The sequence below is a fragment of the Ochotona curzoniae genome, unplaced genomic scaffold (assembly GCF_017591425.1).
Source record: "Ochotona curzoniae isolate NIBS_2020 unplaced genomic scaffold, NIBS_Ocur_1.0 patch124, whole genome shotgun sequence".
Classification (NCBI taxonomy): domain Eukaryota; kingdom Metazoa; phylum Chordata; class Mammalia; order Lagomorpha; family Ochotonidae; genus Ochotona; species Ochotona curzoniae.
Genome location: NW_024466667.1, coordinates 116,338 through 141,005, shown reverse-complemented (window position 1 = coordinate 141,005; position 24,668 = coordinate 116,338). Strand labels below are relative to the sequence as shown.

The 24,668-nt window shown below is 41.4% G+C and overlaps 1 protein-coding gene across 4 annotated transcripts in view; it reads left to right on the top strand.

Moving 5' to 3' along the window:
* Positions 1 to 14,688, top strand: part of LOC121166320 (kelch-like protein 8) — a 41,419-nt gene extending 26,731 nt beyond the window's left edge. For all 4 annotated transcript variants that reach the window (XM_040995462.1, XM_040995465.1, XM_040995464.1 and 1 more), the window contains 6 exons: positions 2,363 to 2,506; positions 4,129 to 4,240; positions 8,218 to 8,386; positions 8,597 to 8,756; positions 12,583 to 12,784; positions 13,561 to 14,688. In XM_040995462.1, coding sequence (XP_040851396.1) covers positions 2,363 to 2,506; positions 4,129 to 4,240; positions 8,218 to 8,386; positions 8,597 to 8,756; positions 12,583 to 12,784; positions 13,561 to 13,684 — 911 coding nt within the window. In that variant the 3' untranslated portion in view covers positions 13,685 to 14,688. The remainder of the gene's footprint in view (positions 1 to 2,362; positions 2,507 to 4,128; positions 4,241 to 8,217; positions 8,387 to 8,596; positions 8,757 to 12,582; positions 12,785 to 13,560) is intronic.
* Positions 14,689 to 24,668: the final 9,980 nt, after the last annotated feature.

Sequence of the window (24,668 nt, the reverse complement as noted above, 5' to 3'; positions counted from 1 at the left end):
AGTATTCTTTGGGGCCTGGCACGGTGGCGCAGTGGTTAAGGTCCTCGCCTTGCACGCCCATGAAAGTATTCTTTGGGGCCTGGCACGGTGGTGCAGTGGTTAAGGTCCTCGCCTTGCACGCCCAGGATCCCATATGGGCGCCGGTTCTATCCCGGCAGCCCCGCTTCCCTTCCAGCTCCCTGCCTGTGGCCCGGGAAGGCAGTCGAGGACGGCCCAAAGCTTTGGGACCCTGCACCCACGTGGGAGACCCAGAAGAGGCTCCTGGCTTCGGATCGGCATAGCATCGGCCATTGCGCTCACTTGGGGAGTGAATCATCGGACGGAAGATCTTCCTCTCTGTCTCTCCTCTCTGTATATCCGCCTTTCCAATAAAAAAATAATAAAAATAAATCTTAAAAAAAATAAATGTATTCTTTGAAAAAAATTGCACATATATGAAATATAAATGATAATAAACACTTTTTTCCTGTCACTACTTTTTAGGATTTATTTATTTTACTTGAAAGTGTTACAGAGAAACAGAGGGAAAGACAGATCTTTCATTGACTGGTTCTCTTTCCCCAAATGGCCACAACAGCCAGAGCCAGGCTGTCTGAAGCAGGATGCCTTCATGTGCTGGCATCCCATGTGGGTGCAGGCTCCTGTCCTGGCTGCTCCGCTTCTAATCCAGCTCCCTGCATGTGGCGTTGGAAAGCAGCAGAAGATGGCCCAAAGCCTTAGGATTCTGCACCTATGTGGGAGACCTGAAGAAAGCTCCTGGCTCCTGGTTTTGGAGTGACTCAGCCCCAGCCATTGCAACCTAGTGGGAAGTGAACCAGAGATAGAAGATCTTTCTATCTCTCTTCTCTGTAAAAGTACACTTCTAATAATAAATAAATCTTTAAAAAGCAGTGGTACAAAAGTGCCTATTCCTTACTTTTTAAATTATTGAGAGGTGGGAGGCTTTATTTTATTATTGTTATTATTTCCTATAAATTTGCTGTAGCTATTTCAGGTTCTATGTCTCTCCATGATAGTTCTCCCACCTCCATCCTGTCAAGGGTAGCAGTGTAGAGCACATTTCTTCATCTCAAGACCACAGAGTATTAATAAACTGTCTAACTGCATGATCTCTAATGTCTCTTTCAACTTTGTTTCTCTCAAAATATTGAATTAATTGGGAGAGATACCTGCAGGTAGTTCTAGTCAATCATTTGTGTGGTCATTTATTATCCGGTTAAAGGAATTCACTGAGGTATTAAGTTTTAATGATTTTTATGTAGCTGGAATCAGAAGGGACATGGTATATCCCAAGCAGCATCTTAACCATTCGTCCAAACATTGTCCCAGCCTTCAGTGAAGTTTTTGAGAACTTCTGTTATAAGTAATGGCTGTTAAAAGAGCTCCTTTAGTTTGTTTACATTGCTGATAATCAAAAAGCAAAAAAGATTTGTAAGCAGTAAGAGAACAGGTTTTTATAGTACTGATGAGGGCTTTTTTTAAGTAGGTAAGAAAGAGAATCTTTGGAACATGTTGAATTTCAGGTAGAAATATGGATTCAAAGGTATGACACTGAAAGAATTTAAAACAAAGGGATGAACTTTTCCTGTTGATGATAAAATATGCAACAAATAGATTAGAACTTGAAAAACATGAAAATTTAGAGACTAAAGGAAATTTGGTCTTGCAGAAATCAAGAAACTAAGGAGTTGGTCAGAAAAACAGTATGTATCCACTGTGTTTGATAGGAAGCTGGCTTAGGAGGTGATTTGTTATGGTGAGTAGTTCTGCAGGGTGAGATTATGCAGTACGATATTGTTTAATGGAATATTACAAGCAGACAAGCAGACATGCTTTTTTTCAGTTTCTCTTTCTTTTTTTCTTTAAGATTTATTTGTATTTGAAAGGGAGATTTCCTGAGAGAGGGAGAGACAGAGAAGGTCTTCTGTCTCCTGGTTCATGCCCCATATGGCTGCAGCAGCAGAGCTGAGCTGTTCAGGAGCCAGGAGCTTTCTCCAGACATCCCACACAGTGGAAGGGTCCCAAGGACTTGGGCCATTCTCTGCTGCTCTCCCAGGCCATAGACAGAGAGCTGGGCTGCAAGTGGAGTAGCCAGGATACAAACTGGCGCCCATATGGGATCCAGGCACTATAGGGTAGAAGATTAGTCCTTTGAGTCATGGCACTGGCTCCCAATGTACCCTGTTCTTGGAAAAGGTCAATTAAGGGGGAGGAGTACTAGATTAAATTCCAGTAATATAACATTGAATACCACCCAATTAACTCATTTTTTCCCATTTCTCAGTATTTTGACTTCTTATTTTTTGTACTAATTTTTTTTTAATTGGCAGTATGGTTTTGATCTCTGTGATTTTCCCTTTAGGTGTGCTGTTTTGTGTAGGAGGTCGAGGTGGATCTGGTGACCCCTTTCGTAGTATTGAGTGCTACTCTATCCACAAAAACAGCTGGTTCTTTGGTCCAGAAATGAATAGCCGAAGACGACATGTTGGTGTAATCTCTGTGGCAGGTAAGTCCCCTGTTGTATAAAAATCACATTGCCTAATAATTGTTCTCATTTTAATTAATTAATGAATAGTATTTGAAGAGCAGATTTACGAAGAGTACAGAGAAAAATATTCCACCCAGTAGTTCACTCCCAAGATGCTGCAATGGAGCTGAGCCAATCCAAAGCCAGGAACCAGGAGACTTTTCTGGGTCTTCTACATGGCTACAAGGTCCAAAGGACTTGAGCCATCCTCTGCTGTTTTCTCCATCTGTAAGCAGGAAGCTGGACCTGAAGTGGAGCAGCCAGCAATAGAATTGGTGCCCATGTAGGATGCCAGTGGTGGCAGATAAAGGATTGACCTATTGAGTCACCATGCCAGCAGCATAGTGATTTTTTTTTAAATATTTGGATTTTGAGAATTTCATTGTTCAAGCAAATTGATGAATTATCATCTTTTTAATATGTCAGTAAAATCTTTGGTCAGTGATTACTTACCTGCATTGGCCACAGATGTTCAGCGTTGCATATACTTACGGGTGCATAAGGTGAAGATGAGTGTTAAAGGAAAGAGATGCAGAGTTAAATTGCCCAGAGTTATAGGAAATATTCCAAAAAAACCTCATGCATGAATGGAATTAAAAGATGCACATTTTTCAGAACTTCTGAAGACCGTTTGTATTTGAAAAACAAAGAAAAATATTCATTGAACTCAAACCGTAAATAATTGTTATTATTGAAATTAGATTTTAAAAAAACTTGTTACTGAAAATGAGTTAATTGTGAAAGTGTGGATAAACTGTTAGAAAATGTTAAAAATGTTAAAACTATTAGAAAATGTTAAAAATTGATTGTAAAGTATAAAGGCATTTTGGAAAATATAAAGACATGCCTTAAAGTTATTTACTTAAAAGGCAGAGAGAGAGAGATGAAAAGAGAAGAAAGAAAGAAAATGATAGATCCATTTTCTATCCCTGGTTCATCAGGGCTGGGCCAGGCCAAAGCCAAGAGCCCAGAATACCACTGTGCTCTCCCATGTGGGTGGCAGGGGGCCAAGCACTTGGAACAACTTCCGCTTCCCTCGGCTTTAGCAGAGACCTGGATTGGAAGCAGAACAGCCAGGATTTGTAAGCTGCTGCTTTGATTTGAGATGTTGGCATCAAAGGCAGACCTTAATCCCCTGTGCCACAACACTAGCCCCATAAAAACATACCTTAAAAAAAAAGTCATCTGTAACCCCAAACACCCAGAAATAATCACAGTGAAAATTCTGGTGTGAAATATTTCCCATGTTCCATTGTATGTATTTTTGTTAGTTCGAGATGGAAGAAGTGTTATCATCGGTGTTAATAATACTTGCACTTTCTTGACATATTAAGAATCCTTTATCATTTTAACTCCTAGTCATCTAATCTAAGTAATTAAAATTAGGAAACCTGAGTGGGGGGTAATATGGGAGCATTTGAATAACTATGTAGAATAGTATGTTGGAAGATTACATTGATTATGACTCTTGAAATAGCATTTATCATTAGCAGTTGTTGGAAGCTAACTTATGATGGCCTCTAAGTTTTGCATTCATATAAAAATAACATTAATACTACCATTTATTTTGAATCAAATGAAAATGTTTTTCTGTTTGACAGGTAAAGTGTATGCAGTAGGCGGACATGATGGAAATGAACATTTAGGTAGCATGGAGATGTTTGATCCTCTCACTAATAAATGGATGATGAAGGCATCAATGAACACAAAGAGGTAGATCCCTTGGAAACCATCTCTTGAACTTGTGACGCGGAAAATAAATGCCTTGTCAAACACATTTTGCTAAAACATCCAAAATGATGATTGGTTATACCTTTCTGTTTTGTTTTTTTGTTTGGTTTTTGTTTTTTTTTTTAGTAATTAAAAATAGGAACTTGTGTTTTCTGGAATGCTATTTTAAGTTACCATAGTAGCAGTCACAGTTCCCCTTACACCTGAGCACTGACTTTTCCCCCCTTTTCTACAACACCAGGCAGTGTCTGGGGAGCTTTTGGTTGTCACACATTGGAGGGGAGAAGCTTGCTGCTACCACGTCGTGGGTAGAGGACAGCACCCCGTAGGGCACTGGGACGGCTGCCCACAACAGAGCAGTTCTTCCAATGACAGCAGTGCCAGGGGTTAGAAACTTTGCTGTATGCCACACACATAGCTTCCCAAAGTGTTAACTGCTAACAGTGCCATGAATCTGTAGACCTTCAGTTTTACCATGTTCTTACACATTCTTGTACTTACTGACTCTTTGATACTGTAATAATGTAATACAATATGCTTTGTCTTGTTCCTAATCATAGTGGAAGTGTCTCTTGTGTTATTAATTAAAATACTGACTTTGGAACTAAGACATGTATATATGTAAGACACAAGGATAGTTCAAAAATTTATGGGAAAAATAGAATTAAAGAATTTTTTGGTGCAAATTTTTTCTTAATTCATACATAAGATCCTTCATGATTTACCATATTTGCCAGATGCCTCTCATTTTCTATTTCCTTTATTATTTTATCATGAGTATTAATATTTGAATTCCCACATGTAATAAATTGAAATATATGTTGGTATTTAAGATTCTCTACCCCTGTAAATACTCCTCTGTTTGTAACTGCCTTTCAAATAAGTAAAAAATAAATTGTAAATTTTTTGAAATGACTTGTTATTAAGCTGAGCAATTTTAAACCCAAATTGTGCATAGCAGTTGTTATAAGATCTGTTTGTTTGAAAGGTCTTTGATTCACTGGCTAGATAGCTGCAATGGCCACCTGGGCCAGGTCAAACCCAGAAGCTTCATCTGGGTCTACCCCTGGGTGGCTGCGGCCCCGATGCTTGGGCTGTCTTCCCAGACTATTAGCATGGAGCTGGATTGGAAGTGTGGCAGCCAGGACACAAACTATCAGTGCCCTTATGCAGTGCCTGCATTCAAGTAGCAGCTTCAGCTGCTGTGCCATAGCACTGACCCCCTATAGTCTTGGTAGACTTCACAATAAGGATTTATTTATTTATTTATTTATTTATTTATTTGAAAGGCAGAATTCAGAAACTGGGTTTGAAGTATAGCAGTCAGGATTTAAACCTTTGGATATGGGATCCTGACATTGCAAGCTGGGGATTTGCCCACAGCACCACAAGTATTTGATGCATCCTAGCTCTACACCCAAAGGAGCTGAAGGAGATTCCTCATAGTTTGCCTAGGAATTCTTTATGGGATATGAAACGATAAACTTGGAGTTGTAATTATAATAAAGGAACTGATTTCTCCCTTGATGTTAATATCTAGTACTTGGACAGCACTAAACATGGGCCAGGCATTTTCAAAGTGCTTTCCCTGTAGAAAGTCGTTAGTATCAGCTGCATTTCAGAAGAAGATGCATTCTGGTAAAGGTTTATAAGCCTATTTCATGGTTCTGAAGTTAGTGATAAAGTAGGTTTTCTTATTTTTTTTTTTTGTTCTTGAATTCTTTAATTAACTTATTTTCATGATACAGTTCCATGGTCTCAGTGGTCTCCCCTTCAAACACCCTAATTTCCCCTATGTTATTACAGCACTGTAGTCCGCCAACAACAGTCACAAGTCTATTTTTCTTCTGTTTAAGTGTATCATGACATACATTTAGCAGTTTCATTGGTAGTCATCCTTTATTAAGAAATAGAGATGCATGGTCAGTGAACCTTCACTTTGGTATGCTATAGTCTCCAGTACACAGTTCCTCTAGATAAATATATGTACATACAAGATTATCTGTGTGTCTGTTGATCTATGATATTTGTTCTTTAGGGATTGGCTTATTTCACTGAGAATAATGGTCTCTAGTAGGGAGTTTTGTTGCAAATGGTAGATTTAATTTTTCTTATGGCTGAGTAGTATTTCAGGGAGTGGACGTACCACAGTTTCTTTATCCATTCCTCTTTTGATGGGCATCTGGATTGTTTCCATGTCTTTGCTATTGTAGATTGTGCTGCTATAAATATAGGATTACAGGTCACTTTCTCATATGCAGATTTTATTTCCTTTGGATATATTCCCAGAAGTGGGATAGCTGGGTCATACGGCAGATCAATTTTCAGTTGTCTCAGCACTCTCCATAGTGGTTGTACTAGTCTCCTCTCCCACCAACACCAAACTAGGATACCTTTCTATGCACACCAGCAGGTGTTGGTAGTAGAGTTCTGAATGTTGACTGCTTTTACTGGAGTTAGGTACAACCTCAATGTGGTATTTGTATTTCCCTGATGGTTAGGGAACCTGAGTATTTTCCAATGTCTATTAGCCATTTGAAATTGTTCTTTTGAAAAAAATGTCTTTTGGGACTGGCGTGCTAGCCTAGTGGCTGAAGTCCTCACATTGCACGCACCATATGGGTGCCAGTTCTGATCCTTCCTGGCAGCCCTGCTTTCCATTTAGCAACCTGCTTGTGGCCCGGGAAAGCAGTCAAGGTTGGCCCAAAGCCTTGGGACCCTGCACTCAAACGGGAGACCTAGAAGAGGCTCCTGGCTCCTGACTTCAGGTCTGGTCAGCTCTGACCATTGCGATCATTTGAGGAGTGAATCAATGGACAGAAGATCTTCCTCTGTATCTTTCCTCCTCTCTGTATATCCGAATTTCCAATAAAAATAAATAAATATTAAATGAAAAAGGTCTATTAATTTCCTTCACCTATTTCTTCACAGTGTTTGTTTTACTGTCATTGAGTTTCTGAAGCTCTTTGTAAATCCTGGGTATTAGTTCCCTGTCTGTGTAGTGTGCAAAGATTTTCTTCCATTCTGTTGTTTGCTTCTTTACTTTGTTGGTCATTCCTTTGGTTGTACAGAGCTTCTTAATTTGATGTAGTCCAGTTGTTTTGGCTTTGCCTGTGCTTTTGGTGACTTTTCTAAGAAGTCTTTCCCAATTCCTATATCTTGGAGAGTGCTTCCTATGTTTTCCTCTAATAATTTGATGGTTTCTGGGTGCAGATTTAGGTCCTTGATCCATTTAGAGCTGATTTTTATATAAGGTGACAGGTGGGGGTCTTGCTTCTTACCTCTGCAGGCTGCTATCCAGTTGTCCCAACAGCATTTGTTGAAGAGACCAGGCTTTTCCCCTGGATTATTTTCAAACATGCAGTTCAACTTTTAATTGTTGCAATGCTTTCTGTTAAAAAAATTGAAGTAACTTTTTTATATCTGCTATTAGAACAAATTAGCATTGAAGTGAGTCTAAGTCTCTTCACATAACAGAAATGAATGCCCTGCAGAAACAAAGCAATGCAATATAAAGCTTATAATATCAAAATTAAGGTGGCTCTGCTTAGCATAGCAAAACTGTCAGGAAGGCTGTGTAAATCCCTGGGTTCAGAAATGAGATCAGCTTTTGACTTCCACAAATGATTCCCTGCCAACTCATGTACCTTTCAATTATGCAGCTGTGTTGTGCTAACTCATTATGCTCTGAAACTTGGGACTCCTTAAATACTACTTTGTTAAGTTTTACTCTTTAGCCTGTGTAGGCCATGCAACTCCGGACCTCACTATCCTCAAATAATTGCACAATTTGGCAACACTGTTAAGAAACTTTGATAAATATAAAAATGTTAGAATCAAATCATACCATCTTATGGGAAAAATGATAAATGACTTGCATTAGCGTAACTGTTTTTGCTACCTTTTTTCCCCAGAGGCAGACTGAGATGTTGAGCTATATTTTTGTTTTCCCTTTGCAGGCGAGGAATTGCCTTGGCCTCCTTGGGAGGCCCAATTTATGCAATTGGAGGGTTGGATGATAACACCTGCTTCAGCGATGTGGAGAGATATGACATAGAATCGGATCAGTGGAGTGCAGTGGCCCCAATGAACACACCTCGTGGAGGAGTTGGCTCTGTGGCTCTAGTGGTAAAGTTACATGGCAACTTGCCAGGGAATTGCATTGCATTTCATCCATAATCAAATGAAGGGCTGATACATTCATATCACCAGTAAGCAGATACTGTTGTGTAACAGTATTTTGTGAAATACATCTTTTTGTATATAGTGACCTACTGCTTGGGCAATATAAATCCAATCAAAATCTAATGTCATGTGTTTTCTTTGTGTTTCCTTTAGAACCATGTTTATGCAGTAGGTGGCAATGACGGAGTGGCTTCTTTATCTAGTGTAGAGAGGTATGACCCACATCTCGACAAGTGGATAGAAGTTAAAGAAATGGGTCAGCGAAGAGCAGGCAATGGAGTTAGTGAACTTCATGGTTGCTTATATGTTGTTGGTGAGTGGATGATGTTTTTGGATACATGACAAGTGTCACAAAATAACACATGTTAACACACCTTTAACCTTTGCTGGGATCAGTGCTGAGATATAGCTGAGTTGGTTTTAATTTTTTTTACTTTATTTAGACACAGAAAGGAGAGCGAATTGGCTGCCATCCCCTGCATTACTCCTCAGATGCTTACAGTGGCTGGGGTTGAAGCTGGGAACCAGCCAACACAACTGAAAAGGAACCCAGGGTCTTGAGTATCACACTGCCCCCTCCCGGTGTCTGCACCGGCAGAAAGCCTGGGTCAGGAGCCAGAGTTGGCAGTGGGTCTCTTCACCACTAATCTAAGTGCCCTGCCCCTGCCTTTGAATTCTTTTTTGCTTTTGTTTTTATCTTTGGTGTTTAAAGCTTATACTTGACATTTCTCTAGTAGTGACAGATTGCTCCAAAATAGGTATTTATATTTAAATAACAAATGTTTCAAAATATGGAAGTACAAATTATGTTTTGTGAAAGTAAATCCTTTTTTTTTTTTTTTAAGATTTATTTATTTGTATTGGAAAGGTGAATTTACAGAGAGGAGAGACAGAGAGAAGTCTTCCATTTGCTGGTTCTCTCCTCAGGTGACCCAATGGCCCGACCTGGGATGAAGCCAGAAGCCAGCAGCTTTTCTGGCCTTTCCACCTATGTGCAGGGACCCAAGGACTTGGGCCATCTTCTGCTGCTTTCCCAGGCACATTAACAGGGAGCTGGATTGGAAGTGGGGCAGCCAGGACTCGAAATGGTACCTCTGTGGGATGCCAGCACCTACTACACCATGGACTGGACCCATGAAAGTAAATCTTAAAAGATCTAAGACTTGTGTTTCATTTGAACCTCATATCAAAGGAAATTAGGTTGAATATGTAAAGTTGGCTAGTTGTTACTTCAAATAAAGCTGGGTCAGTCTTTATTAATCATATTTATTTCACTGACTTGTGGAGTTAGAAGGAACATCAGAGTGATGCTTCCTGAAACTTCATTACACACCTTCCCCGTAAGGGAGAGGCCCAAGGATGTCACTGCTGTGTCACATCTGCTCGACGCAGCTCCGTAGCAAGGCTTCACAAGACGCAGGGGTTCTAACGCCCGTCCTTCAGAATTGTTTAAGAATTAAAGATGTGAAAATACTGAGGTGGAAAAATAGAATTAGAAGATAACTTTAATTTGATTGCCACAAAACTGAAATTTAGGGTTTTTTTTTTTCCAAAATAAGCATGTTTATTTTATGAGCTTTGAAAAGAACCTTTGTATGTGTTAAGTATCTCCAACTGTGTTTGACACGTTGTAGTTGGCCAGTAAATGTGTAGCTGTATTAGGATTAGCAGTTCCTTCCTTTAGGGGGTTGGGTGTGGGATGGGGACTAGTTAGAGGGTGGCACAGCATCTGCAAGGTTTTCAAAAAGCCCATGGAAATTTTGTATTAGGAAAGAATTATGCATGGATTTGAAAAATTTTCATTCCAAAATAAGCTTCCATTTTCATACATGCTTTGAGGTAATCTTTTTATGTTACATATATTACTTATGCTTATATAACTTATTTAGTTCTTGATAATAAGAGGGAATAAACCTGTGGATGGAAGATCTGTCTTCTCTCTGTAACTCTGCCTTTTGAATTTTTTTATGCCTGATCATAACAGCTGTGTAGGTAGTCAGAGATGCTGCTAGACACATGAGTACATGAGTGACAGTGTTGCATAGGGACCAACACAGGCTCCTGTGTCAACAACACTGTTGTTATGTATTAAAACTGTTTGGCTCTTTATACTTAGGGCAAGCATGGAAAAAATAAGAATGGCTCCAAGTTGAACATTTTAGTGCTCTTGACCACCTCAGTCCTACTTGAGACAGCTACAGCTGATTTAAATAATAAAAATCGAAAGTCATGGGCATGTGTAAAACCTAACTGCTTTGTGTTTCATTTTTTTGTTCTTCTGTTCTGGGTTCTTTATTATTATAATAAATATATGTGGATTATTTAGGAAAATGATAAGAAATCACAGAAGAGGGTGGAAATCTGTAGAAAATATAACTATTAAAATTTAATCTATATTATGAACTGTAATTAAAAACCTTTTGCTGTAATGAAAAGTATTTTAAATCATTTATGTGGTGATGTTACATTGTACATATTTGTCAAATTTTATCAGTTTGTACATAAAATTGGTGTGAATCTTCAGTTAAGTTGAAAAAATTTTAACTTATTAGAGAATTTTTATTTATTTATTATCTGAAACGTAGATTCACAGAGTGAGGGAAGGACTAAGACAGAGAGATCTTCCATCCACTGGCTCACTCCCCAGGTGGCCACAGTGGTCAGGACTGAGCCAAGAGCTCCATCCAGGTCTCCCACATGGGTGCAGGGACCCAAGTAGTTGGGCCATCTTCTGCTGCTTTTCCCAGGCTAATAGCAGGGAGCTTGATTGAAAATGGAGCAGCTGGGACACAAATCAGCAGTCAAAGGGGTGCTAGCTTTGCAGGTGGTGGCATTAATTCCTACACCACAGTGCTTACCCTGCTGACCCTGTCTTTAAATAAATTAATCATAATACAGTACTTCCTATTCTCAGGAAAGTACCCTGAGTCACCCAGGGGAGTTACTGTTTGTGTAGATGTAGAGGAAGCTTAAAAAGAGGCACACTTATTTTTAAAAAGCACTGTTCCATACCTACAATGTTAGGATTCACTTAAACAGCAGAATGATGAATTTATGACTGTTTTTGAAGGATTATACTATTTTAATAATATAGGGGAAATCAGTGGAGGAGAAGGGACTTGGGGAGACAGGAAGAGAAATCCCAGAGCTTATGGAACTGTATCCTAAAATAATAAAAAATTTAAAAGATCCTATTAAGGGCCCAGTGCAATAGCCTAGCAGCTAAAGTCCTCACCTTACACACACCGGAATCCCATATGGCCGCTGGTTCCGATCCCGGCAGCCCTGCTTCCCATCCAACTTCTTGCCTGTGGCCCGGGAAAGCAGTCAAGGTCGGCCCAAAGCTTTGGTACCCTGCACCTGCATGAGAGACCCAGAAGAGGCTCCTGGCTTCAGATCGGCTTAGCTCCAGGTCATGTGGCCACTTAGGGGGCAAATCAGTGACCAGAAGATCTTCCTCTCTGTCTTTCCTCCTTTCTGTATATCTGGGTTTCTAATAAAAAATAAACAAATCTTAAAAAAAAAAAGACCCTGTTAAAATAATGGTCACTGTATTTGAAATGTACTCGGTACATTCTTGGGATGAGTTATAGAAAAGACTATCATCTTCTCGAGTATGTAAGAGGAAGATGTGGTTTTGGCAAAACTTTGTGAGCATTTGACTGTAGTCCCTTATCTCTGTGGCATGATGTCAGCTGTAATGCTGAGGAAATCAGTTTGCAAACCTCAGCATGTATCTAGAAGGATCATATGATTTAGTATAGCAAATTCCCTTGTGAAGCCTTTTTACTGTTTAAAAATGCAATCCAGGGTGTCGCAGTACCGTCTTGCTTGCCAGCAGGAGGCAAAGCACGACTCACGCACATGCCTTCCGTTTTGTTTTTCTGAATGACGTGCTTAGTTGCAAGGATGAGAGTTCTCACTGCAAGATTTTTAGTCTTACTCTTGCAGTACAATAGCAATTATATTCAGTTGTATACATTTTCTGGAAGTGGTTGATAATGGTGCTTGGATGAAATTTTTTCTCGTTTTTCTCTAAATCATTCTAAAATTTTTAAAAATTGGGTTGTGGAAGTTACTAAAATACAGTAGTTAATTCTGTGACATATTGCTGTTTCAACATCTCTCTTTATGTCTAGGTGGTTTTGATGATAATTCTCCTCTGAGTTCGGTTGAGCGGTATGACCCTCGAAGCAACAAGTGGGACTACGTTGCTGCACTTACCACCCCCAGAGGCGGAGTGGGCATCGCCACGGTGATGGGCAAAATCTTTGCCGTGGGTGGTCATAACGGCAATGCATATTTAAATACAGTCGAAGCATATGATCCAGTGCTGAATAGGTAATTTACATGTTTTCTGTATGCTTTAATGGTATATTCTCATCCCAGGTTACTGCAGACTGTTAACATATAGTGGCCATCCCTTCTCCAGGCGGATACCTTCTCAGACTGTCCAGTGGATGGCTTAAAACCACAGAAAGTATCAACTACTATGAATACACTGTTTGATTCCATACTTACATGCCTATTGTAAAGTTTAATTTATAAATTAGGCACAGTAAGAGATGAACAACAATACTACTAATAAAAGAGAACTTAGAATACTGTGTTGTCATAAATGGGCCAGCATCTCCTCTCTTGTACTTTGGGGCCATCATTCAGTAAAATAAGGATCGCTCGAACACAAGCACTCTGCTGCTTCACTAGATCATCTGGTAACCTAGCCAGCTGCCAGATGATTAGTGCCCGGTACAATACACAATGACGGGCACTCAGCCAAGGGCTGATGGACGTGCATGGCAGGTTGGAGTGGGACAGCCTGAGGTTTCGGCACACTTAGGTGGTAACATTTGTAAACATGATTTCTAGAATTTCCCATTTTGTATTATTAGAGTGTAACTGACTTCCAGTAACTGGAACTTGGCGAGCTGAAGTGCAGCTGAAGGGTGAACTACTGTTTCTGATTTCTGGTTGCAGTTGTTAACATGAGACTTTGGAATATCTTTTCTCCCTCTGAAAGCTTGCTGTCTTTCAAAACAAGTCTCCTGATAGGGAATAGGGAGATTTTGTCTTGGATCAGTACTTTGAATAGATGGAATTCTTTCTCCTCGTTTCAGGTGGGAGCTGGTGGGCTCCGTGGCACACTGCAGAGCTGGAGCAGGCGTCGCTGTGTGTGCGTGCTTAACCAGCCAGATCCGAGACGTGGGCCATGGCTCCAGCAACGTGGTTGACTGTATGTAACTTGAGTCCCGGCATCAGCAATTTAATCATATCTGCTGGTCATGAAAAACGAGCAACAGTTTTGATTTTTCCACCTTTGAGGTTTTAACTACAACTATACAACTAGAGTCTTACTTAAATGTTAACTGTCATATTAAGACAAGTCAGCTTTTAGAATGAGAGCTAAAGAATTATTAGTAATGAATATTTTCTGCTGTAGCAAACAAGGGAAGGAAAACAGTGTAACTCAGAACAAGACCTACTCTAAAAAATGTGTCACGTAGTACCAAACATCTGAGGTTTCTTTTAATTTGAATGATTCATGTTGTGATTTTTTGAGTTTAAATTTTCTTCCTTTTGTTAACCTGAGGTGTTAACCTCGGGCAGAGGATTTTCTCTGGATGCCGATCGGAAGTTGTTCACCAGCACAGGAACACATAAGGAACCGCTCCCATCTCTCCTTGGTGCTGAGGAATTCTGCCTTTTCCCCCCTAGGTGTTGAATTTTCAATTTCTCTGGTGTTTACAGAAATAGGAAAATGTTGTGTCTTTCTAGTGCCACTTGACTGCAGAGGAAGACTGTCCGAGCTGCTGTGTTGCAGTTTGAATTGCTCAGATACCCGGAGACCTAGCTCTGCTCATTCCCTCCACCTGAGTCTGTGGTTTTGTTTTCTCATTTTCTGCTAAGAGGATTTGTTTCCTGATCAGCACAGCATGAGCTAGAGGAAATGTTGGAGAAGGCTCTGAAGCCGAGGTCCTGTGAGGCCCAGCAGAAGGAGTGAGCCAACTGCCTGACTGCCTAGTGGGGGACTCCCAGAGGACCGCTCTGGAAGCTCATCTGGTCAAGTGATTTTGAGCCCAGAATTTGTTATCTTTCTCTTACATGCTTGCCACAATCCCTGGTGTTTCTCACTGTACAGAAACTGGATTTATTTATCAGAAAATAATGCATTTTTAGAAAACCTCTTTATAGACTGCAGTTCATTCAAGTCCATGTTAATTAATAAAACATATCACTGGAGAAAATAAGCATTGGAACTATTATTTTTCTCATCATATCTAATCCCCTGTGGTATACTTACTGAAATGCAGTTGAAACTATTTCTACACATTAACTTGAAGTTGGGATATTAGTCCACCTTCTGATTCAAAAGTTCTTCATGGTTTTAACCAGCACTATAAGTGGCCTATTCTTTATATGTCTGTATTTTTATAAATATTTATTTAAGAATATTAAAATGTCCCATTTTGCATTTCCATTGTAGTTTGGTACTTTTCTTTCAGAGCTTCCTAAATGCTCCTTTACACATCCCTCGGAATTGATGGTGGTTCACTGTTGGTTAGGTCTGATTCCCATGGAAGCCGAAGCAGTGAAAAGTGCTTCGCTCACCATCCAGCCTGGAAGTTGAGGAAAATAGCGCTCATAGTCCTTGTTATGGTAGATGCTGGATTTGTCAATATAGTGTGACAGGAAGCCCAGTACAGAAGGTATTGCCTCTGTGTTAAACTGGGAAAGCAGAAGAGGAAACAATAAGAGAATTGAGTTTGGCAAATTTAGAAGTTCCCAAATTATGCTGCTTTTTATAACCAGCCTGTTGGCATGTTCATAACTTATGACTGCATGTAAACTGATGTTCCCTTGTGTGATGATGGCCACATTTCAGCGAATTGCACAAAATTCATTCCACAGAACTTACTGGACTGGATGTGCAGAGTAAGGTTCAAGCCCCGACACCACCTATCTGTTTCTTGTGCTTGATGGAGTCCTTATATCATGATCCTGACTGTGGTTAGCCGTGGTTACTAATGTATTTATTTGGGAGCAGAACGTCTTATTTCCTAAGATTATTAAAATGTTCCTATCTTTAATGTATTTTATGCCTTTCTTACATGTGCAGGATTTAGGGGGAAGTTACTACATTTCTGAGTTTTTCTATATTGAGATAATCTAACATATTATATTTGTACTGTAGCCACCCATAAGATTTTTTAAAAGATTTAGAATGTTTCTTCTTTTTATGATTATTATCATACTATAATTTTATGATACAGTTCCATAGGGATTTCCCCTATCTCTTCCCCTAGTCTCCCCCCCCCCCATAGACAGTCGTAAGTCCATCATTGCTGGGATGGACAATGGCAGAGAGTCCAACATCCCATTGTCAAGACACATCCAACAGTTTCACTGGGAGTCCATCCTCAATCTGGAAGTAGAGATGCACACTGCACCGTATCCTCACATCTGGACATGTCAGTCTCCACTGCACAGTCGCCTCCTGCAGGCGACACCTGGTACCACACAGGGGACAGGGGACATAATAAATTGATCAGCTACCCCAGCCATGCGTTGGCAGTGAAAATGAGCAAACGGAGACTATAACGTGGACTGTGTCAGCCAGTGGATTCTGGAGAAATTTCATCATGCTTGGAATGGAGGATTGGCAACAATTCAGAACTGTTGAACTATCGAAACCACTTGAGCAGTGCCCTTGGAGCATGCCCCACACTGCGGACCCTGGGATGGGTGGGAGGCTGGGTGAGGCTTCTCCCTTTATCTCTCCCTTACCCCAGATACAGAAAAAAAAAGTGAATGTGGAAGCAATGGTCTTACCCACTTTGCTGTAGCCCTGACCCTTTGTGCTCTAATCAGCTATGTAAAGATTATCTAGTAATCATAATTTTTTAAAATGAAAAGCCAAGAAACAAAATCAACAGGAAGAAGAAACTTATAATGCCACAAAGGTAAATAACGTGCTTCTGAATGACTAATGTATTGCTGAAGAAATGAAAAAGCAAATCAAGAACCTTCTTGGAGAAAATGATGTTACTTTATGATCTGAGTCATTAAAGAGTTTAATGAGAAAAAACATGTTTTGAAGAAATGAAGCTAAAAGCATCACAATGCATGATATAGTTTCTGTGGATCTTTGCTGGTGAAGTATATCTCCTATAGGCAACAAATAGATGGGCTTTGTGTTTTTATTCCATTCTAATCTATGACATTTGATTGATGAGTTTAAGCCATTTACATTCAGGGTTAATATAAATAGGTGGTAATTTGTTCCTGTCATTTAGCAATGGGTTGTTCATTGATTTAGTCTTCTGTTATTTTCCTGGAATGTTATTCACATTTGCCTTTGGTTTTGTGGGTGCAATTCCTTTTCTCTGTCAAGAGAACATCTTTAGGTATCATTTGTAGGGCATGTTTGAAAGAGGTATATTCTTTTAACTTTATTGTGGAAGAATTTTGATTTTCAAAAACAAAAGCTTTGCTTGGTATGTTATTCTGGGGTGACAGTTTTTTGCTTTTAGAATCTGGAATATGTCGCTCCATTTTCTTCTGGTCTGTAGAGTTTCCTGTGAGAAATCAGCTGTGAATTTAATTGCCATTCCTCTATATGTCAATTGATTTTTTTCACATGCACATTTAAGGATCTTTTCCTTATGTTCAATTGAAGAGAGCTTAATTATGTTTTGTGGTGAAAATCGCGTTTGGTCAACCCTCTTAGGAGTTCTGTGCCCCTCCTGGATGTTGTTTCTCAGTTCTTTCTCCAGATTAGGGAAGCTTTCCCTTATTATTTTGTTAAATTTATTTTTAAACCCAGATTCTCTTTTTGTACTTTCTGGAACTCATATTTGGCCGTTTAATAGTGTCTTTCAATTCTTGAATACTTTTTTTTAGCTTGACCAGCTTTGCTTCTAGCTTTTTGTTTTGCCCTGGTGTCAGGAAATATCTTCCAATTCTGAGATTTTTTTTTTCCGCTTCATTAATTCTGTTTTGGAAACTCTTCACTGTACTTTTAATTTGTTCCATTGTATTCTTAATTTCTGATATATCGGCTTTTGTTTGATTCATTCCCTATTTGACATATTCCTTAAATTCCTTGAACTCCTGTATTACGTGCTTCTCATTGTTGATAAGTTTTATAACAAGTGTTTTGAATTCTGTATCCCTCGTTTTCTCCATGTCTTCCTCAGTGAACTCTGAGGTTGCAAGGGGAGTGTTCAGTACTATTCATTATGCCTGTGTTTCCTCTTTTGCTCTTGGTCATTGTACTTTTGGTTAACAGGTTCTTCTCTTTAGGGCAGGTTTTCAAGCTGTGTCACCCACAGGTCTACAGTTCAGTTTTACTTACTGTGGTTGGTACACGGTTCTTTGTTTGCAGTCACTTGTGCCACTCCCTCCAGCAAGTTTCAGATCTGGGCTCTTATGTTAGACTTCCACCATGGTCTGCATAGCCCAGCTCCTGGCTCAGCACCCCGTCTGCTGTGATTCTGTGCAATTATAGCACTGTTGTCTGTATGTTTCTCCCAGTTCCAGTTCACACAGTTCCCAGGATGATAGCACATGCGCAGCTCACTGTTGTCCTTGCAGTCTCAAAGCCTTTGCCACATTGTACAAAATGGCGCCTGATGTGCCACTACCAGAGTTCTTTATCTGTTGGTCGTTAGGTCTGGGGGCTACCTGGACCTATTTTGGGTGGAATCCAAAGGATGGCACGTTGTTGGATTCACTGAGGCTGTAATGAATTCACTCCCAGCTTAGTTCATGCGCAGTCCTGTCCCATAGCCATTGCCTCCTTACACAAGATGGCACCCAATTTGGCTCTAGTGGGGGTTTGGGCTGTGAAATCCACCCTGTTCCTGCACCACCTGTTTGGGATCTGCTGCTCTGTCTCTGCTCCTGGTCAAATCAAACAAACCAGCAGGACAGGCAGTTCTTTGGGTTCACCTCCTGAGTTCCCAGTGAACTCCCCTTCCCACCTGGTTGCTGGTAGAGTGTCAGGCCCCGGTGCAGTTCAAATTGCCACTTGCTGAATGCTGCTGGTGTATTGAGTCACTGCAGCACCACACCATTGTCTCCACTGCTTTCCTGTGTCCATCAGTCTCCAGGTGCCCCTCTGCCGTCAGTCTGTCCTCTCCTATTTCCTGGAATGTGCCCTCTCTGCTTCATCCTACTGTTTCTTCATCTGTTTAAATGTGTCCCTACCCTATTCCACCATTTTGATTCTCACCACCCATAAGATGTTAAAAGACTCATAAGGGAGATTAAAGAGAAGTAAAGATAAACCGTGGCTGTCTGTTATATCATGTGGGCAGACAACAGCATAGCCCGTACATGGGGAGGGGGGGGCAGTGCTGTGGCATAGCATGTAAAGCTACCACCTGTGGTGCCAGCACACCCTGTGGCCACTGGTTTGAGTCCTGGCTCTCCACTTTGATCCCACTCCTTGTTGGTATGCCTAGGAAAGCAGCAGAGGATGGCCCGAGTGCTTGGGCATGTGCAGCCATGTGAGAGACGCAGTGGAAGCTCCTAGATCCTGGCTCTGGACAGACCCCGCTCTGTAATATATCTGTAACTCCACTTTGCTAATACTTTGCTCTGGGCTGTCACATCTGCTTGTGCATGAGCGTGCTCTGTTATTCATCTTAGAGTGTCCATATTTGTTTTTATAGTTTTACTAGTCTTGTAATGAATTAGAGTTTTCCATCTATGAAGAATTTAACTTAAAAAAATAGTATTTTGCTTGAGCATTTGATATTTGAACAATTTCCATGTGAACAACTGGAAATCTCTGAAACAAAGTTTTCTTTTGAGGGAAAAGTTTTAGTTATCAATTTGGTATTTCTTTGATTTCAAAGAAAGGACTTTTCTTAGGTAAGTTTGTTTTTGCTCTTAAGATTCCTTTCTTTGAGCCAGACTGGGCCGTAGCATTCAGCCAGGACACGTGAGGACCGGAGGGGAGGGGGGGCGTGGAGGCCTCCCCTGCTGGACCAACACTCCCATTGGAGAGCATGAGTTAAGACCAGACCGGGCAGGGCTGCAACACCTGTGAGCCTCATGTGAGCTAGAGCAGGGAAAAGCCGGGCAGGGTTTACTGTTCCCACTGCTGCAATCCTAAGTCAGAGTGGGTGAGGGTTGGTTGGGCTTTGCCGCAGCATCAGCTGGCAGAGGCTGGCACTGGGGGCTAATTCTGTTAAGTTAAACTGCAGAACCACCTGGAGATTGCATGATCTGGGAGTGGGAGTGGGCCCAGAAGGGAAACAGTGGGCACCTCCCTTCCTGGTTACCACTCACACTGGAGAGCATGAGAACCAGGACTGGGGCAGGCATGGCTGGACAGAATGGCACCCACCAGCATGTGTGTGGGCTGGATAGTGGGGCTGGTTGGGTTGAACTAGGCTTCAATGCCCATTGACATGTATGAGAGCTGAATGGGATGTGGGACAGACTGAACCAGTCTGCTGTACATACTGGCAAGCATGGGAACCAGGGCAGGGTTCAGGGCTGGTTATTGTAGGTCACTCTGACTAGGCTGCAGCTCCCACTGGTTTGTGTGAGGATCCAGTGTGTGGTGGGCAGGATTGGGCTGGACTGCAACACCCATTGATTCATGTAGAAGACAGGGCTAGAGGCAGAACTGACCCAGCAATTGCAACCACCAGCATATGCATAAGCTGATTGGGGTGACAGACTGTGCCGGATCCTGTACTGGCAAGCACACACAAGAATCAGGTCTGGGATCACCTCAGACGAAGTTTCTTTGGGGATCCCTTCAACTGAACTACTGATCTCAGAACCCCAGTCATGAAGAGTTGCAGGTTCCATGGTCTGACCATGTGTCAAAGCTGAGCCTCCTCAGTGGCTCAGAGCAGTGGACAGCATATCCAGGTGCACATGGAGGATATGGCAGTCCATTGAAGCCTGCAGAGGACACCTGGTACCACAACAGAGGATGGAGAACAGAACAAATCGATCACATACCCCAGCCACGCGTTGGCAGTGAAAAATCTGGGCAAACGGAGATGTTAAGGTGGACTGTGTCAGTGGATTCTGGAGAGATTTCATCGTGGTTGGAATGGTGAGATTGGCAGCAATTCAGAACAATTGAACTATCAAAACCACCCGACCAATGTCCTCAGAGCATGCCTCACACTGGGGACCCTGGGATGGGTGGGAGGCTGGGTGGGGCTTCTCCCTTTATATCTCCCCTTACCCCAGATACAGAAAAAAAAAAAAAAAGAGAGAGAGAGAGAGAGAGGAAGAGCTAATGTGGAAGCAATGGTCTTCTCCACTTTCCTGTAGCCCTTGACCTTTTGTGCCCTAATCAACTAAAGATAATCAAAATAATTTTTTAATTCTTTCTTTGAGAGGTGACATAATGTGGGAGACATCTCCCATATACTGGGTAACAGCCAGAAAACCCCATTGGGGTCTTCCCCAATGGGTGGTGGGAACCCAGCTATGTGGGCCACAGGTGCAGCTTCCAAAATGCAGCAGAGGAAGCTGAGCATGGAGCGCCCCCTTGAGGACACATGCCGGCATTGCAAGGGGGCTAAGGCCACTGCACCTCAAGGCAGCCTTTCCCTGTGAGATACTTCTAAATCGTAAGTTCGACTCATGAGTTTGGAAGTATATTTTTAAAGTACCAGAACTTAAATGTTCATTTCATTTGGCTGGAGGTATCTGTATTAGTAGATGTCTTGGAAATGTATTGATCATTCTTTTCTAAGTCTTGTGAAATTTTCTTATTTTTGAAAACTCTGGCTTTTTTCTTTTCTTTTTTTCTTTTTTAATTAAGAGGCAGAGTTACAGAAAGAGGAATCTTAGAAATCTTTCACCTTTTGGGTCTCCCGTGTGGGTGCAGGGTCACATAGCTTTGGGCCATTGTCCTCTGATGCTTTCACAGGCCATAAACTAGGAACTGGATCAGAAGTGGAGCAGCTAGGACACTGACCAGTGCCTGTATGGGACCCAGCACCACAGGCAGAGGTTCAGGTACTAAATCTTGGCACATACTCCGTTGTGTAATTTTCATATTTGTATATTATATGAGGCTAGCAAATCGTGTGGTCCAGGTCCATAATTTGCCATCAGAAAGAAATGCTCTGAAATACTGTATTATGATTGGTTTAGTCACATGCATCTGTGTGAAATTGGTACATGGTAATTTGAAAATGTTGAGCATTTTATTTTTAAATATTTCTTTAAAACATTTTTTTTTTAATTGGAAAGGCAGCTATACAGAGAGAAGGAGAGACAGAAAAATCTTCCACCTACTGGCTTAGTCCCCAAATGGCCACAGTGGCTGGAGCTGAGCCGGTCCAAAGCCAGGAGACAAGAGCCAGGAGCTGTTCTGGGTCTCCCATGCAGGTGCAGGGTCCCAGGGTTTTGGGCCATCCTCAACGGCTTTCCCAGGCCACAAGCAGGGAGCTGGATGGGAAGTGGAGCAGCCAGGATGGGAACCAGCTCTTCTGATCGAACTCTTGTTAACGCACCTGAAGACAGTCCAGGTGTTTGGGCCTCTGCCACCCATATGGGAGACTCGGAAAGACTTCTTGAATTTAGCCTGGCCAGCCCTGCTGTTGTGACAGTCGGAGGAGTGAACCAGAAGATGGAATATCTGTCTCTGCCTGCCTAATTCTGACTTTCTAATAAATCTTAGGGGGATAATTCAGAGAATGAAAGATTCGTTGGCATTGAATATGCCTGTCACTTCAAGTGCCTCTTTGCTATGTGTGTGCACATTAATTTAATTTCTGTAAAAGCTAAGTGCTTTCAGTGTGTCAGTGACTCTGGATCTGTCACTCATGCAGCAGTGACTGATGCTTTACAAATCCCTGCCTAACTGTGACTCTGAAGTACTAGTGTAGATTCAGAAAATAATTGCATTTCACTTGAATCTTTACAGTCTTTTTAAAAACAAATATTCCTATTTATGGTAACAAATGTAACAGCCTTTGGCCAAACACCGTAAAACTGTTACCCAATCATAAATCCCCTGGTTTCCCCCCTTTTCCACCTGGAATTCAGAGCTTAGTACTGACTGACACAGTAGCTGTTCGTCATACATCCTAATGCTTGCAGTGCTAATTTTCACTTCATTTCCCAGGACCTACGCAATACTTAATCAGTATGTCTTCAGGGGTATGTTTTATTAAGGTAGACTTTCTATACAATTCACTCTGAGTGATGATGTAATAAACGTATAGGGTTGTGCTGGTATCACTTAATACTCCCCCTGCCCCGCAAATTCTCCTGAGCCCTTTTGCAAATCAGCTCCATCTCTTCTCTCCCCTCACCCCAGTGCTGTCTGCTTTATCTGTAAACTTCCCCTACTTCATGGAAATCAACCATATATGGTCTTACCATCTCTGAGGTTCACCCCATTCATATTGTGTTTTTACTCTTGAATAGTATGTATTTCACTGTATGCATTTCCTGAAGTTTGCTTTTTTCCCATTCACCAGTAATGTCATTTGGATAGCTTCCAGTTAGGGGCTGTTTTTGTAAAATGCCATAAGTGTTCACAGACACATGTTACTGTGAGCATGTGTTTTCATTTATCTTGGATCAGTTCATACAAGTAGAATCGCTGGGTTTTAGGATAACCTGATTTTAACTTAAGAAATTGTGAGCCTGTTCTCCAAAATGGCCGAAATGTTTTCCTATCAGAATATGAAGTTTACAGCTGCCCTTCAGTCTGTACAACACGTGGCAGTGTCTTTCTCTGATAACAACTGTTCCCCTGGGTGTGAAGTGGTGTCATGGTGGATCAATTCCTGTACTTTTTCTAAAGGAGATCGTTGCCCTCTAGTGGCCACATGCACACATTACCTTTCGGAATGGGCGTTGAGAAGCCGGAAGCCAGTCCTTCAGGGTCTGTCACTTAGCGCACCCGAGGAGTGCAATTTGAAATTCCTCATTCCCATCGTGAGTAACCCTCAGTCGCCGGGCTGGTTGGCTATGGCTTTCAATGAACCCTAGGAGGTGCATTATAGCCATAACTTAGATTTTTGCATTTCAGATCTCATCCGGGTAAGGAACAAAGATCTTTGCGTAGATAGGTTGCACTTTCTGTGCCGTGGCTAACTCCTCTGAAGCATGGGGAGAAAAAGGCCAGAGATGATTTTGTTGACTCAAACCAACCATATCCTTTCAAACCAGAGTCAGAACAGTAAATAATTTTTTACTAGTGGAGTGAACGTAGACCCTTTCTAACGAATGGCATGTCTGGCGGCTCCTAGGTATTTTCAGGTAGCACTTTGTAAACGTGTCTGTGGGGAGCTGTAAAACACGAGGACAGTGGGCCTCAGCTGGCCCTTGCCTTCCAGGACTTAGCTGAAAGGAGACCATGCACATAAAACATACCCTGAAGAAACTGAAGTAAATAAAGAACCTAACCTTGAATTTACTGAAGAAAAATGCATTTTTCAAGTAGAAAAGTCAAGGCTTAAGGAAATAGAACAAGACATTTAACAATTTCATGTAAGTCTTTGTTTCAAAGGATGTTACACAAGTGGAAAGAAATAAATTTTCCTGAGCTCTAAAACTTTAGAAACTAAATTATGTAACAATGCAATTTATTGTCCTGGCTTGTAAGTATCAGATCAGGTAGACACATGAGTTTTATGGCCTGTGTGCACACATGAGGTCTGGGGAGCAGTGGCCTCGTGGAGAACCTGTGGTCGCTCCTGACCGTAGTCAAGTGCCGAGGAGAGAGAAAGGGACCCACCCGGGACCCTGTGCAGGCAGTGATTGTATTCCGTGTAAAGTAAAGAGCCCAGAAGGGGTATAAAGGAAATGCATTCAACGTCATGGTAAGCGTTGGCCATGAGGAGGGAAATGGACATATCTGGGGGTTAACCACGTCAGAGCCTGTAAGAGGCTGCAGCAGTGAATACTGCTGTAACACAGTGTGGGGGTTTGGGCTTAGACCATCACTGCCGAAATAACTTAGGTAAATACTGAAATTAAGTACGAATCTTTATCCTTTGGTTTTTGGGAAACTAGCTTTTGGAAGCAAGTGAACTGTTTTTCTCAGGAAAGCTACCACACGTACTCACACCTGTTCATCTGCTGCTGAAGGCTTGTTCTAAAGCATGCTAGCAAATGTGCGGAAACATCTAGTATGCCCGTTTTAAGGGACAGTGTTCCTGTGAGTCCCTGAGCGTGTTTGACAGAGAAATATCTGATAGATTTGAGTTACTGTATTTGGACAATT